Below are 14,226 nucleotides of genomic sequence, written 5' to 3' on the forward strand. Positions count from 1 at the left end.
GTAATTTGTTCTGACGGCTTTCATTTTACCAAAAATGTATGGAAAAATTAGTCAATTACTGGGAGAAAATGTGGAAAAAATTTTGGGGGAAAATTTCTTTTGGGGGTTTGTTTTATCTTTATTTTGTGGTTCAATACGATTAAAATGATACCGATGGTAACATAGTTTTCTATTATTGTACTGCATTTAAAAAAAAGTCAAATTTTTTAACAAAATAAGTTTTTGTCCAATCTTTCTCTTTTGACACCTATAACTTATTTATTTGTCAGTATATGAGGCTGTATGAGGGCTCTTTTTTTACTGTGATCTGTTGTTTTTATTGTTTCTTTTTGATCACTTTTTATTCCGATTTATCTGGGATGTGATATTACCAAAGATCGGCAATTTTATAATTTGGTATTGTTTTGTGTTTACTCTGTGCCCTATATGGGATCATTTGCATTATAATTTAATCACAAGTCCTGTAACATACCAGTGTCAGACCAGCTCTCACCTGGAGACAGGGCTGGTGCAAGGATATTTGCCACCCTAGGCAAAAGCTAATTTTGCCACCCCCTTGACTGTAAGAAATCTACTCCTCATGTAATCACCTTACTACTGCGGTGACACACTGTAACAAACCTCTTACCCATGCTGCTTGTAAACGAGTGGTTCGTTTGCTGGTTGTCCAACTTTCTTGCAGCAGCCCCCCATCAAGAACGCGCTCTAGACGGCTGCCTATTTTGCCTATTGCCAGAGCTGACCCTTCCTGGAGACAAAGGAAATCTGCACGCACAGATAGCCCGGAGCAAGGACACGGCAATAGCAAGAACAAATGATCAGCTGGTCAGATTCCTTAAACAAATATCTTTTAAAGATTTTAAAGATTTTCACCTTAAGGACCAGGCCCATTTTATTTTAGCGTTTTTGTTTTTTCCTCCTCGCATTGTAAAATTCATACCTCTCTTATATTTCCATTCCCAGACCCATATGAGAGCTTGTTTTTTGTGTGACCAGTTGTACTTTGTAATGCCATCACTCAATTTACCCTAAAATGTATGGTAAACCCCCCCAAAAAGATTTCTGTGTAAGGAAATTGAAAGGAAAATCATAATTTAGCAAATTTGGGGGGGGGGGGGTATTTTCCCGCGGTACACTTTACAGGTAAAAATAACATGTTTTCTTTATTCTTTGTGTCAATGCGATTATAACGATACCCATGGTTACATACATTTCTATTATTGTACTGCTTTTAAAAAATCTCCAACTTTTCTTTTACAAAATCAGTATGTTTAAAATTGCCCTATTTTGACCACCTCTAACTTTCTTATTTTTACATATTAAGGGATGTGTGAGGGCTGATTTTTTGCGCCATGATCTGTAGTTTGTTTTGGTACCACAATTACGTATATGTGATTTTTGTATTGCTTTTTTTTTAAACGTTTCGGACGTTCGGCGTAGAGGATCATGAACATTAAATGTTTATAGTTCAGACATTTACGCATGCAACAAAACCAAATATAATTATAATTTTTTTACGCTTTTTTGTATTAATATGGGGAAAAGGGCTGATTTAAAACTGTATTGGGGAGGGGCTTTTTCAACAAAAAAAATCACTTTTTAAAAAACTTTTTTTAACATTTATTTTACAACTTTTTAGTCCCCACAGGGGACTATTTATAGCAATCATTAGATTGCTGATACTGTTCAGTGCCATGCATAGAGCAATAGAGCATAGCACTGATCAGTATTATCGGCAATCTTCTGCTCTGGTCTGCTGGAAGGCAGATCAGTGCTGAAGACCCCGGGAGACGGGCAGAGGCAGGTGAGGGGACCTATGTCCGCCATCTTGGCTGATCTGATCCCCGCCACCCCAGGTGATCAGATCAGCCATTATAAGTGCCGAGCTGCCGCAGATGCCATGATCTATATTGATCACGGCACCTGAGGGGTTAGTGGCAGACATCAGCGCAATCGCTGATGTCGGCCATTGCCGGCGGGTCCACGGCTGCTGACAGCTGCTGGGACCCGTCGGTAATAAAGCAAGCGCAGCTCATGTTCTCATGTCACAGCCGCACTGTAAATGTATGGTGCTGTGCGCTAAGTGATGCTATGCAGCACCGTACATTTATGGCACATGTCCTTAAAGGGTTAAAAAGTAGTACAATAATAGAGAAACATGTAACCATGGGTAAAGTTGTAATTGTGCTGACCCACAGAATAAAGAGAACATGGCAGTTTGACTGTAAAGTGCACTGCGTAAAGGCAAAAACCCCAAAGTAGCAAAATTGAAGTTTTCTTTTAAATTTTTTGCCGCAAATAATATTTTTTTGTTGTGCCATATATTTTATGGTAAAATTAAAGCTGTCATTACAAAGTACGAAAAGAAGAAAAAAATAGAACGTAAAAATGAATATTGGCTGTGTCCTCAAGGGGTTTAGTGTGTTAATGTGAGAAATGAGGGAAGAAAGCTGTAGTTCAATTTTGCGAAATATCTTACAACAATAATTATCAAATTAAAGGGGTATTCTGGGCAAAAACATTTAATCCCCTATCCAAAGGATAGGTTATAAGATGTCTGATCACGGGGGGCCCAGTGCTGAGACCCCCCGCGATCTTCCTGCCGCACCCGCATCCAATGCTTAATCTCCAGTTTCGGAAACCTCAGGGTTTTCAGGACTGGGGACGTGACATCACGTATCCTTTGGATAGGGGATAAAATGTTTTTGCCCGGAATACCCTTTAAGCTCTGCTTCATCTATAGTTAGTAAAACATGACATTTTATGTCTGGAACTTCACATTTAGCTGTTCCATATCTTTCGTTGGGATTCTGACATTTTTGTTCTCCATTATCCAGGCAATGCAAGACAAAAACGTCACCTTCATCTCAGATGTCATCCTTCTCAGTTTCCAAAATTTTAAAAATGTTAAGCCTTTATTCTTTACTCTACTTTTGGTGATTTATTTTGCAACTGTGATGGGAAATGTTCTGATCATCATCTTGGTCTCCTCTAGTAAGACCCTTCATTCTCCGATGTACTTCTTCCTCTCACATCTCTCTTTATCTGACCTCCTGCTCAGTACAGATATCACCCCACAAACACTATCAATAGTCCTGAATGGGACTGGCACCATATCTTTTACACGCTGCCTCTCTCAATTTTACTTTTTCTCAGTGTCTGAATGTTCGGAGTGTCTTCTCCTCACCGTGATGTCTTATGACCGATTTTTGGCCATTTGTAACCCGTTGCGTTATCACAGTATAATGAGCTGTACGTTGCGTGTCACGTTGGTCACCATGTCTTGGCTGTTCAGTTTTTTATTCATATTGGCTGATACAACAACAATTGGTCTTCTAGATTTTTGTGGGCCCAACGTGATTGACCATTTCTTTTGTGACTATGCGCCCATATTAGAGCTTTCCTGCTCAGATGTCTCTGTAGTTCAGCTGGAAGTCATGCTTCTGGGTTTTCTGGTGCTTGTTCTTCCATTTGGAATAATTTTGGTTTCCTATGTTTATATTTTACAAGTAATTTTAAAAATATCATCCATCACTGGAAGACACAAAGCCTTCTCCACCTGCAGCTCCCACCTCACTACCGTATCCCTGTTTTATACAAGTTTGTTCAGTGTTTATGTCCTTCCAACTGGACGATCATTATCCACAGGTAAAATCCTATCTATGTTTTACACAATGGGAACCCCGCTGATAAACCCCATTATATACAGTTTAAGGAACAAAGATATAAAAGAAGCTTTTAAAAAAGTTATCAATGTGGCTTGAGCTACATGCCATATGAGACGGTTGTAAGGAAGGGAAGCTCCTCAGATACCTTCCTATATCTTCAGCAGTTGCCCCTAACACAACTTAAAGGGGTTCTCCGGTGCTTAGACATCTTATCCCCTATCCAAAGCATAGTGGATAAGATGCCTGATTGCGGGAGTCCCGCCACTAGGGACCCCTGTGATCTTGCACGCGGCACTCCATTTGTAAACAGTCCCCGGAGAATGTTCGCTCCGGGTCTGATTACCGCGACCACAGGGCCGGCGGCGTGTGACATCACGCCTCCGCGCCCGTGTGACCTCACACTCCACCCCTCAATGCAAGTCTATGGGAGGGGGCGTGACAGCTATCACGCCCCCTCCCGTAGGTTTGCATTGAGGGGCGGAGCGTGACGTCACACAGGGGCGGAGGTGTGACGTCACACGCCGCCAGCCCTGTGGTCGACAGTAATCAGACCCGGAGCGAACACGCTCCGGGCACTGATTACAAACGGGGGTCCTCAACAGCGGGACTCCCACGATCAGGCATCTTATCCCCGATCCTTTGGATAGGGGATAAGATGTCTAAACACCGGAGTACCCCTTTAAGCTAGTCTTATCTTTCCTGATCATTGAAGATTGTAGTGCCGAAGCACCACTACTGTAGTTGCGGGCCAAAGTTGTGCCAGTTTTCTAATGAAAACAATCGGCATAAAGATCTCTTCATGACTCCCTCTCTTTATATAACCTACTTACCTCTCTACCATATTTCTGAATGATACAGGTGATGTTTAGTGATGAGCAGCATAGGCCAAATTTGAATTTGCAATATTTCACGAATATATGAACGAATATTCGTCAAATATTCGCGAAATTTGCATATTCGTTATATTCTTTTTTTTGCTCATATGCAAAAATATATGCGCATATTCGCGAATATTGAGCCCTCCCTTCTTTAATGGTATAGGGAACTATGACTAGTGCATTAACTCTGTGATTTTTTGCCCATTGAAGCCAATAGGCCCATTGTGTTCTATGGGGATCTCATGGCATGTAAAACAGTAAGATAAGCAGGACTAACTCAGCAGCACAGTGGAATGGGAGACCACCACTGGTTTGTGGGACAGAGTGTTATGTTGTTTTGGTTTAACTTTACTTTCCTAGAAAAGTTGCTGAGTTGCCCATAGCAACCAATCAGATTGTTTCTTTCATTTTGCAGAGGCCTTGTGAAGCAATGTGATTGGTTGCTATGGGCAACTCAGCAGCTTTTCCAGGAAAGTAAAGTTAAACCAAAACACCATAACACCATAACACCATAACACCATAACACCCTGACCCACCACAGGACTCAAACCAGTGGTGGTCTCCCATTTCACTGTGCTGCCGAGAGGGCCCTGATTATCTTACTGTTTTACATGTTGTGAGATCCCCATATACCACGATGGGCCTATTGGTTTTGATGGGCAAAAAATCACTAGTCATAGTTCCCTATAGTTAATGCACTAGTCATAGTTCCCTATACCATTAAAGAAGGGAGGGCTCAATATTAGCGAATATGCGCATATGTGCATACATTTTCCAAAAAAAAAACATTCGTAATTACGAATATATAGTGCCATATTCGCAAATTTGAATTTAAATTTAAATTCAAATTGCGAATATTCGCGAGCAACACTAGTGATGTTCCAGGAGGCCATCTAGAGGAAAATACTTGGATGGGAAAGCCTCAATAATCAATGGTTCGAGAACAGGCAAAGAAAAACACTCTGCTGAATCTCTGTTCCCCATAAAATAAGAGTCTGTTCCCCTGATCCCCTATTCCTATCACTTTGCTTAGCCTCATGTGTATCTGGTCTTGTTGATTATGTACGGTGCATTATAAGACCGATTCTGGATTTGAGGTGATAATAAAGAACATATACACTCACTGGTGAGTGTATCGTTCTAATACTGAGTTGTAACTCGAGATTTTGCTACCTATGGACATGATGACATCACACATTTCCTCCCTACAGACATGATGACATCACACAGTTACGTTATATGGACATGATGGCATCACACAGTTCCTCCACACGGATCAGTTGCCTGTTCTCTGCTGAAAGGAGACTTGCATTGAAGGGGCAAGGCATGACTTCGTGAGGGGGCGGGGCTATGACGTCACAAGCTCCCGGCAGCGGCTCCAAAGTTTGGAACAGTTTGCTTCAAACGCTGAGCAGTGCAGTACCCCTTTTTGTTTACTTATAAGCAATGAAAGGGATGTTACGGTTGCTGATTTCCAGTTGCTCGTGAGGGTAACTTTAGCTATTATACACACTATACAGAATAGGTCTGTGCTGTTCAGTTTTGGTCATCAGTTCATAAAAGAGACATTGTGGAGCTAGAAAAGGTGCAGAGACGCGCGACTAAACTAATAAGGGACATGGAACATCCTAGCTATGAGGAAAGATTAAAAGAATTACATTTGTTAGTCTTGAGAAGCGACGTTTAAGGGAGGATATGATAAATGTATACAAGTATATAAATGGCCCATACAAAAAATATGGGGAAAAACTGTTCCAGGTGAAACCCCCTTAAAAGACAAGGGGGCACTCCCTCCGACCAGAGAAGAAAAGGTTTGGTCTAAAGGGGCGACACGCCTTCTTTACCATAAGAACTGTGAATTTATGGAACAGTCTACCTCAGGAACTGGTCACAGCAGAAACAGTTGTAAGCTTTAAAACAGGGTTAGACGCATTCCTATAACAAAATAACATTAATGCCTATGTAGAAATATAATCACATCCCTTCCCCTTCATCCAACCATACGCCTTCCCTTCAATTCCTTATTGAACTTGATGGACTTTTGTCTTTTTTCAACTGTACTAACTATGTAACTATAAGGAGGGGGGATATGATCCATCTCTATGAACAACAAAACCAGGTGAGGAGACCAATTAATATAGCATTGGAAAAGAGCTTGTAGTAATTGTTTACAGGCTACCCAAAATGGTTATATTAACGGGCAATTCCATAGGATGTGTAATATGGAGCCTCTCTGACCACAATTACACCTCTGCTTTCTACGTGAGAGGAGGATTGGGTCATAAAGGGATATACCAGTGTCATTGGTATGGCATTAATTATACTATATAGAATTACAAATCTACCATTAACATCTGAAACCCCTTCCTTCAATGAGAAGGACACTGAGTTTTTGACAGCAATTAGTACAGCTCTGGATTTAGTGCTAAAAGTAGAGTGGAAAATATTCGGGAATAGTGGGTGCTTAATTCTGTGTATCTTTTGCAAGCAAAAGCGTTTCTTGGATGCATGTACTATCACATGTCGAGAGGGGGCTGTCACCCCCCCTCCCATAGACTTGCATTGAGGGGGTGGGGTGTGACATCATGAGGGGGCGGGGCTATGAAGTTACAAGCTCCCGGAACCTGCTCCAGCGTTCGGAACAGTTTGTTCCAAATGCTGAGCAGCGGGGTACCCCTTTAAGGCTGATGGTTTAAATCCTTAAAGACGAGTGCCGTAAATGTACGTCCTGGTGACGTGGTACTTAACGTACCAGGACGTACATTTACGTCTTAAGCATAAACGCGGGCATAGGAGCGATGCCCGGATCATGCGCGGCAGGTCACGGCTGCTGATCGCAGCCAGGGACCCGCCAGTAATGGCGGACACCCGTGATCCCGCGGATGTCCGCCATTAATTCCTCAGATGCCGTGATCAATACAGATCACGGCATCTGCAGCATTGCGGACACTAGAATGGATGATCGGATCGCCCGCAGCGCTGCCGCGGCGATCCGATCATCCAGCATGGCAGACGGAGGTCCCCTCACCTGCCTCCGCTGTCTTCTGGGAGTCTTCTGCACTGATCTGCCTTCCCGCAGACCAGAGCAGAAGATGACCGATAACCCTGATCAGTGCTGTGTCCTATACATAGCACTGAACAGGATTAGCAATCGAATGATTGCTATAAATAGTCCCCTATGGGCACTATTAAAGTGTAAAAATAAAAGTAAAAAAAGCAAAAAAATAAAGTAAAAAAAAGTGAAAAACCCCCTCCCCCAATAAAAATGTAAATTGTCCCATTTTCCCTATTTCACCCCCAAAAAGTGTTAAAAAAATATTTTCTATGCATATTTGGTATCGCCACATGCGTAAATATCTGAACTATTAAAATAAAATGTTAATTATACCAGATGGTGAACGGCGTGAACGTAAAAAAAAAAAAAAAAAGTCCAAAATAGCTGCTTTTTTTATAACATTTTATTCCCAAAAAAAGTTATAAAAAATGTATTAAAAGTTTTATATAAGCAAATATGGTATCAATAAAAAGAACAGATCACGACACAAAAAATGAGCCCGCATACCGCTGCTTATACGGAAAAATGAAAAAGTTATAGGTCTTCAAATTAGGGGGATTTTAAACGCACTAATTTGGTTAAAAAGTTTGTGATTTTTTTGTAAGCACAACAGTAATAGAAAAATATGTTATCATGGGTATCATTTTAATCGTATTGACCAAAAGAATAAATAACACATGTCAATTTTACCGTAAATTGTACGGCAAGAAAACGAAACCTTCCAAAATCAGCAAAATTGCGGTTTTCTTTTTAATTTCCCCACACAAATAGTATTGTTTTGGTTGTGCCATACATTTTATGGTGAGTGATGGCATTACAACGGACAACTGGTCGCGCAAAAAACAAGCCATCATACTAGTCTGTGGATGAAAATATAAAAGAGTTATGATTTTTTGAAGGCGAGGAGAAAAAACGAAAACGTAAAAATAAAATTGCCTGCGTCCTTAAGGACCAAATGGGCTGCGTCCTTAAGGACCAAATGGGCTGCGTCCTTAAGGGGTTAAAGGGACAGCCTCATGCAAGCATAAATCTGTCCTCTGGTTATGTTACATGTTACTTGTACATTTTATATACTGATTAAATAATGTGTTAGATTGAAAGAGTAAACTGTATCTTTGTGGAAAGATAAATAAAATTAAATAAAACAAGGGTGGAATATAACAATAAGCACATTAAAATAATATAATAATAATAATAATATTAAGACTGAAGCTCCATGTTGTACACAGACTATCACTAGGAAAAGTGTCTGTAATTTACATCCATTAAATAATGAAGCAAGCTAAAAATATGTTTTTATTCCGTTTTTATGTATTCTTCTTCTTTACAGACAAACAGTATGTAACGTGAATCTCCACCAAATGTCAAACTTAGCACCCTGGTCTCTCTATATTTGTATTTACTGATATTATAGCTCTTAGGGTATAAAAGCAAACTGTACCTGTCCTGGGCCTGATGGTGGTTTTAAGACTTATAAAATCGCCTTTTTTCTGCTAAGTGTCATGGAGGCGGGGCTCAACTACTAAGGTGCCATACCTGACATGCCGATTGCCTCTTGACTATATCTTCCAGATCCTTCTTGATTGACACACGGGGCTGAGTATGTAAGTCAAGGAGGGACTGAGAGTTGACAACAAGCAAGGAGAGGACCCCTGAGCAGTTTGGGCCCATCTCTTTTGCACTTAGCTAAACACCCCCGATGCCCCTTGCCCCAATCGCTTATCTGTCTGACAGAGCCTTGGTTCTACGTTTGCATAATAAACAGGTCCGACAGCAGATGGCTTTGTTCATAGTGTAGTGATGACACCAGGTTACTGCAGCTCAGCTCTCATTGAAGTGAATGGGAGCAAAGCTGCCGTCACTTGGCATGGCCACTACTGCTTCCTGCCTCAATTACCTTGTATACTTTGTACTATTTGATCCTCTACTGATGTTGTACTTTGCCCACTGAAAAAGAAATGACCAGTCTATAATCTTAATAACTCTGCCCCTAGAATCTTATCCCCTATCCAAATGATAGGGGGTAAGATCGGGACCCCCGCGTTCTCCCTGCTGCACTCGTTGTTCGTTTAGAGCATTGGGTGCAGCTCCGGAGGCTCGTGATGTCACGGCCATGCCCCGCTCGTGACGTCGTGGCCATGCCCCCTCAATGCAAGTCTATGGGAGGGGGTGTGACGGTCGTCACACCCCCTCCCATAGACTTGCATTGAGAGGGCGTTGCTGTGACATCACTAGTGTGGCAAGGCCATGACGTTTCGAGCCTGCGCCCGTCATTGCCAGTCATCAGGCACGGAGCGAAGTTCGCTCAGTGCATCGGATGTCTGGGGAACCGCAGCCGAGATCGTGGGGGTCCCCAGTGGTGGGACCCCCGCAATCAGACATCTTATTCCCTATCCTTTAGATAGGGGATAAGATGTCTAAGGGCAGAGTACCCCTTTAATATAAAAGTCACAGAAGGCCCCTAGAAACAAACCTGTGGCTTCATTTTAAGGCCACTTTAGAGGAAATAGTTCAGTATTTTGCATCAGTATTTGTAAGCCAAAAATAAAAATGGATTAAAAAATCAGAAGAGGACCAGATCTCTCTTTCACAGCACTTCCCTGAATTTTTTACACTCCTAATTTTGGCTGACATATAAAATATTGACCAGAATTATTGTGAAAGTAAACAAGTAAACAAATTATGTACATTAAAAAAAATATATAATAATAATACACAGATGAATCTAAAAAGAGCAAAATTCAGCAGACTAGGTATTATCTTGGTTACAGAGCAAACAAACCCAGAATAGTCTGATCCACCAGTCCTAATAATTTAGGAAGTAGGAATTAAAGGGGTACTCCACCCTTAGACATCTTATCCCCTATCCAAAGGATAGAGGATAATATGTCTGATTGCGGGGGTCCCACTGCTCGGGACCTTCGTGATCTCCCTGCTGCACCCGGCGTTCGTTTTGAGCATCGGGTGCAGCATGGGAGGCTCGTGGCGTCACAGCTGCGCCCCGCTCAATACATCACGACCATGCACCCTCAACACAAGTCTATGGAAGGGGGCACGACGGCCGTCAGGTCTCCTCCCATAGACTTGCATTGAGGGGGGCATGGCCGTGTATTCAGATGCAGGGTGTGAGCGTGACGTCACGAGCCTCCGCCCCGCATCGCCAGTCATCTGGCACGGAGCGAAGTTCGCTCTGCGCACCGGATATCTGGGGTGCCGCAGCCGAGATTGCGGGGTCCCCATCGGAGGGACCCTGTGATTATACATCTTTTCCCCTATCCTTTGGATAAGGGATAATATGTCTAGGGGGGGAGTACCCCTTTAAAGTAAAGAACATGTATACTAGATGGCAGTATGACTGGAGAGTAAGACTACACAGAGTTTATTTGTAGTAAGTTACCATAGAGACATGTGTCTGCACAGGAGCTGTAAACAGAGAGTAGTATGGTTAATTGGTTACTAAGGACATATGAAAGACAACATCAGGTCCACCTCATTTTTGATTATGATCTCTTGTGGATGAAGATCTTCTACTAATCGGTGGCAGGAGGTCATTTCCCAGACATCCAGAATGGTCACTGGCAGCTTAGAAAACATGGCTCTCATCACTGTGTCCAACTGGTAGGACAACCAGTCGCTGCCATGGGGGAACTTATATCCAGTGTTGGCCGATTTGATGATAATCTTTGTATTGGGGCTACGTTCCAGGAGTTGCATTACAGCTGAAGATGTGTCGCAGTCTCTGGTAATAGAAAACTATGGGATAGGTGAGGAAGTGGCTCCAGCAGGTCAACAAGATGACCATCCCTTTCCGGGCTCCCAGCCTATCCAGCTCTGTAGCAATGTAGTGGAGCTCCTTAATTCCCAAACGTCCCATACGCAGAGGCTTCTGGTGAGCTCTCCATTCTACGACATAATTGTAATCCGAGTCTGTCGCTAACAATGGGCCAGATCTGTGAGTCACGTGAAGGTCGATGTCTTTGAGGGCTTTAAAAAACATAACAAAAAATATATTATTAATAAGCAAAACCTTATGCAACTCTCTATCTATCTATATATATATATATATATATATATATATATATATATATATATATATACAGACAAAGAATAAGTCAGCCAGCACTTTAGTTGGTACCAAACTATTATATGGACCTGGCCTACAGGTGCACGCTACTAGGCTAGATATACAGCAACAGAAGAATACAGCAGCACACTGCCAGCACAAAGATATAGGTGCAACATGAATATGCAGTTAAAACATGGAGAGCTATACAGCTATGGTGTAATAGATGCAAATGTGAAACTATGAAATAGTGAGGCACTTAGCTCGCAAATTTGTCTCCGCCGGCGGTCAAATAGCTTGGACCATCCCACCGCGATAAGGTAGCCTCCTGGGACGGACCCTACACTGTGAATATGCCTCTGTGTGAACAGTTCAGTAAGCATGGCAGGGTCTGGAACATCCAAGCCACCTTATATACACACCTGATAGAGGTGGGTGGGGTGCAAGGCCAACATGAAGGTAGCCACTCCCCCGTATGTGCAATACAGACAAAGAATAAGTCAGCCAGCACTTTAGTTGGTACCAAACTATTATATGGACCTGGCCTACAGGTGCACGCTACTAGGCTAGATATACAGCAACAGAAGAATGCAGCAGCACACTGCCAGCACAAGGATATAGGTGCAACATGAATATGCAGTTAAAACATGGAGAGCTATGTTGCACATACGGGGGAGTGGCTACCTCCATGTTGGCCTTGCACCCCACCCACCTCTATCAGGTGTGTATATAAGGTGTCTTGGATGTTCCAGATCCTGCCATGCTTACTGAACTGTTCACACAGAGGCATATTCACAGTGTAGGGTCCGTCCCAGGAGGCTACCTTATCGCGGTGGGACGGTCCAAGCTATTTGACCGCCGGCGGAGACAAATTTGGGAGCTAAGTGCCTCACTATTTCATAGTTTCACATTTGCATCTATTACACCATAGCTGTATAGCTCTCCATGTTTTATCTACATATTCATGTTGCACCTATATCCTTGTGCTGGCAGTGTGCTGCTGCATTCTTCTGTTGCTGTATATATATATATATATATATATATATATATATATATATATATATATATATATTAATGTGTTGTTTCAATCAGCGGCTCTATCACTAATTTATGCCATCTCTCCTTACACATAGGCCTCTTGAGAACCACCACCCATTGGCTATTATGCCCCTCACCTGGTCTTACCCTGACTGACTCTTTTAGCTTACTCTTTCAGCCAAGCTAATGACCCTACCCCGAAGGGTACTTTTACTCCAAAAATTACATATTTAATCCCTTATCAATAAGTACAATATTTGGGTCCAATGTGTCTTTTATACTGGCAATGAGCTGAGATTAGGAGCACACTCTTAAAGAGAATCTGACATCTTGTTGACTCGCACTAAGCCAAATATACTGTGTTATTGTGAGGGTAAACAGCTTTACAAAAACAGCTTTACTCACTTGAATTCATTCAGTATATGCTGAGTTCCGGCACTGTAATCTTCCGATGCGTTGGCTCACCCAGCTTCCCCGCCTTCTCCATATTCTCTGTCCAGAACTCAGCATATACTGAAGATTTAAGTAATTGATCCTTCTTTGTAAAGCTGTTTACCAGCACTATACCCCAGTATATTGGGATTATTGTGGGTAAACAGGGTGTCCGATTCTCTTTAAAGAGACCTAGGTAAGTAGTCTTTGGGGGGGGGGGGCAGATTCTGGTGGCTGCTTCCTGTACGGCCTCAGCTTGTCCCCTTATTCTCAACATGTTCACATATAACCCCCTACTTTCTTTAGTACAATCATCACCTACTTGGGACAAACTTCACTAGATATTCCCACCACTGGCGCAGGGTGGAGTCTCCGAACATGTAGACCATTTTCCCAGCGAGGCATTCGGCTACTTTAGTGGGTATGTTGAACTCTTGATTGGAGCAGAGGAGGGACGTCCAAGTGTCTTTATAATAAAATCCTGAGGGGTTTGGATTCTTCAGCCCGGATATACAGGGCCCTACGACTTCAGTTGTTAGTAAAAAAAAAAAAAAAAAAAAAAAAAACATATTCCTATTACATCCCCAAACAATTATTCCATATTACAATATTTAAAACCTAAACAGGAAGTTTGAAAGGATTGACATACATTTTTTGCATTTTTTTAGATTCAACCCCTGATGAAGCCATTTCACAAATATTAAAGGTGTACTCCGGCCCTAAGACATCTTAGCCCCAAAGGATAGGGGATACAATTTATTACCGTGGGGGTCCCGCCGCTGGGGACCCCTGCCGCTGGGGACCCCCGCAATCTTGTATTCAGCACCCATCTCTTTGAGCTGCACCCCACGCTGCCAGCTCACAAACTGCCGGGTGCCATCCACGGGGCCGGAGTATCGTGATGTGACGACTCCTCCCCCGTGTGATGTCATTCCCCGCCCCCGCTATGCAAGTCTATGGGAGGGGGCATGACGGCCCCTGCTATGCAAGTCTATGGGAGGGGCCATCACGCCCCCTCCCATAGACTTGCATAGAGGGGGCGGGGTATGACATCATGACTCCGTCCCCATGTGATGCCACACCCCACTCCCG

The 14,226-nt window shown here is 42.6% G+C and overlaps 2 protein-coding genes across 2 annotated transcripts in view; one reads left to right on the top strand and one right to left on the bottom strand.

Moving 5' to 3' along the window:
• The first annotated feature begins 2,840 nt into the window (after nt 1-2,840).
• LOC130367196 (olfactory receptor 11L1-like) lies at nt 2,841-3,764 on the top strand. The gene has a single exon (XM_056569600.1). The coding sequence runs from the start codon at nt 2,841-2,843 to the stop codon at nt 3,762-3,764; it is 924 nt and encodes a 307-aa protein (XP_056425575.1).
• A 7,199-nt stretch (nt 3,765-10,963) lies between these two features.
• LOC130367197 (NXPE family member 3-like) overlaps nt 10,964-14,226 on the bottom strand; it is a 44,356-nt gene continuing 41,093 nt past the window's right edge. Inside the window, 3 exon segments of the mRNA XM_056569601.1 lie at nt 10,964-11,325; nt 11,327-11,585; nt 13,457-13,660. Coding sequence (XP_056425576.1) covers nt 11,058-11,325; nt 11,327-11,585; nt 13,457-13,660 — 731 coding nt within the window. The 3' untranslated portion in view covers nt 10,964-11,057.

The sequence above is a fragment of the Hyla sarda genome, chromosome 4 (genome assembly GCF_029499605.1).
Source record: "Hyla sarda isolate aHylSar1 chromosome 4, aHylSar1.hap1, whole genome shotgun sequence".
In the NCBI taxonomy this organism is placed as follows: Eukaryota; Metazoa; Chordata; class Amphibia; order Anura; family Hylidae; genus Hyla; species Hyla sarda.

What these genes read in the sequence shown, in the direction of transcription:
- LOC130367196 (XM_056569600.1), top strand. Translation starts at nt 2,841, where the DNA reads ATGCAAGACAAAAACGTCACCTTCATCTCAGATGTCATCCTTCTCAGT.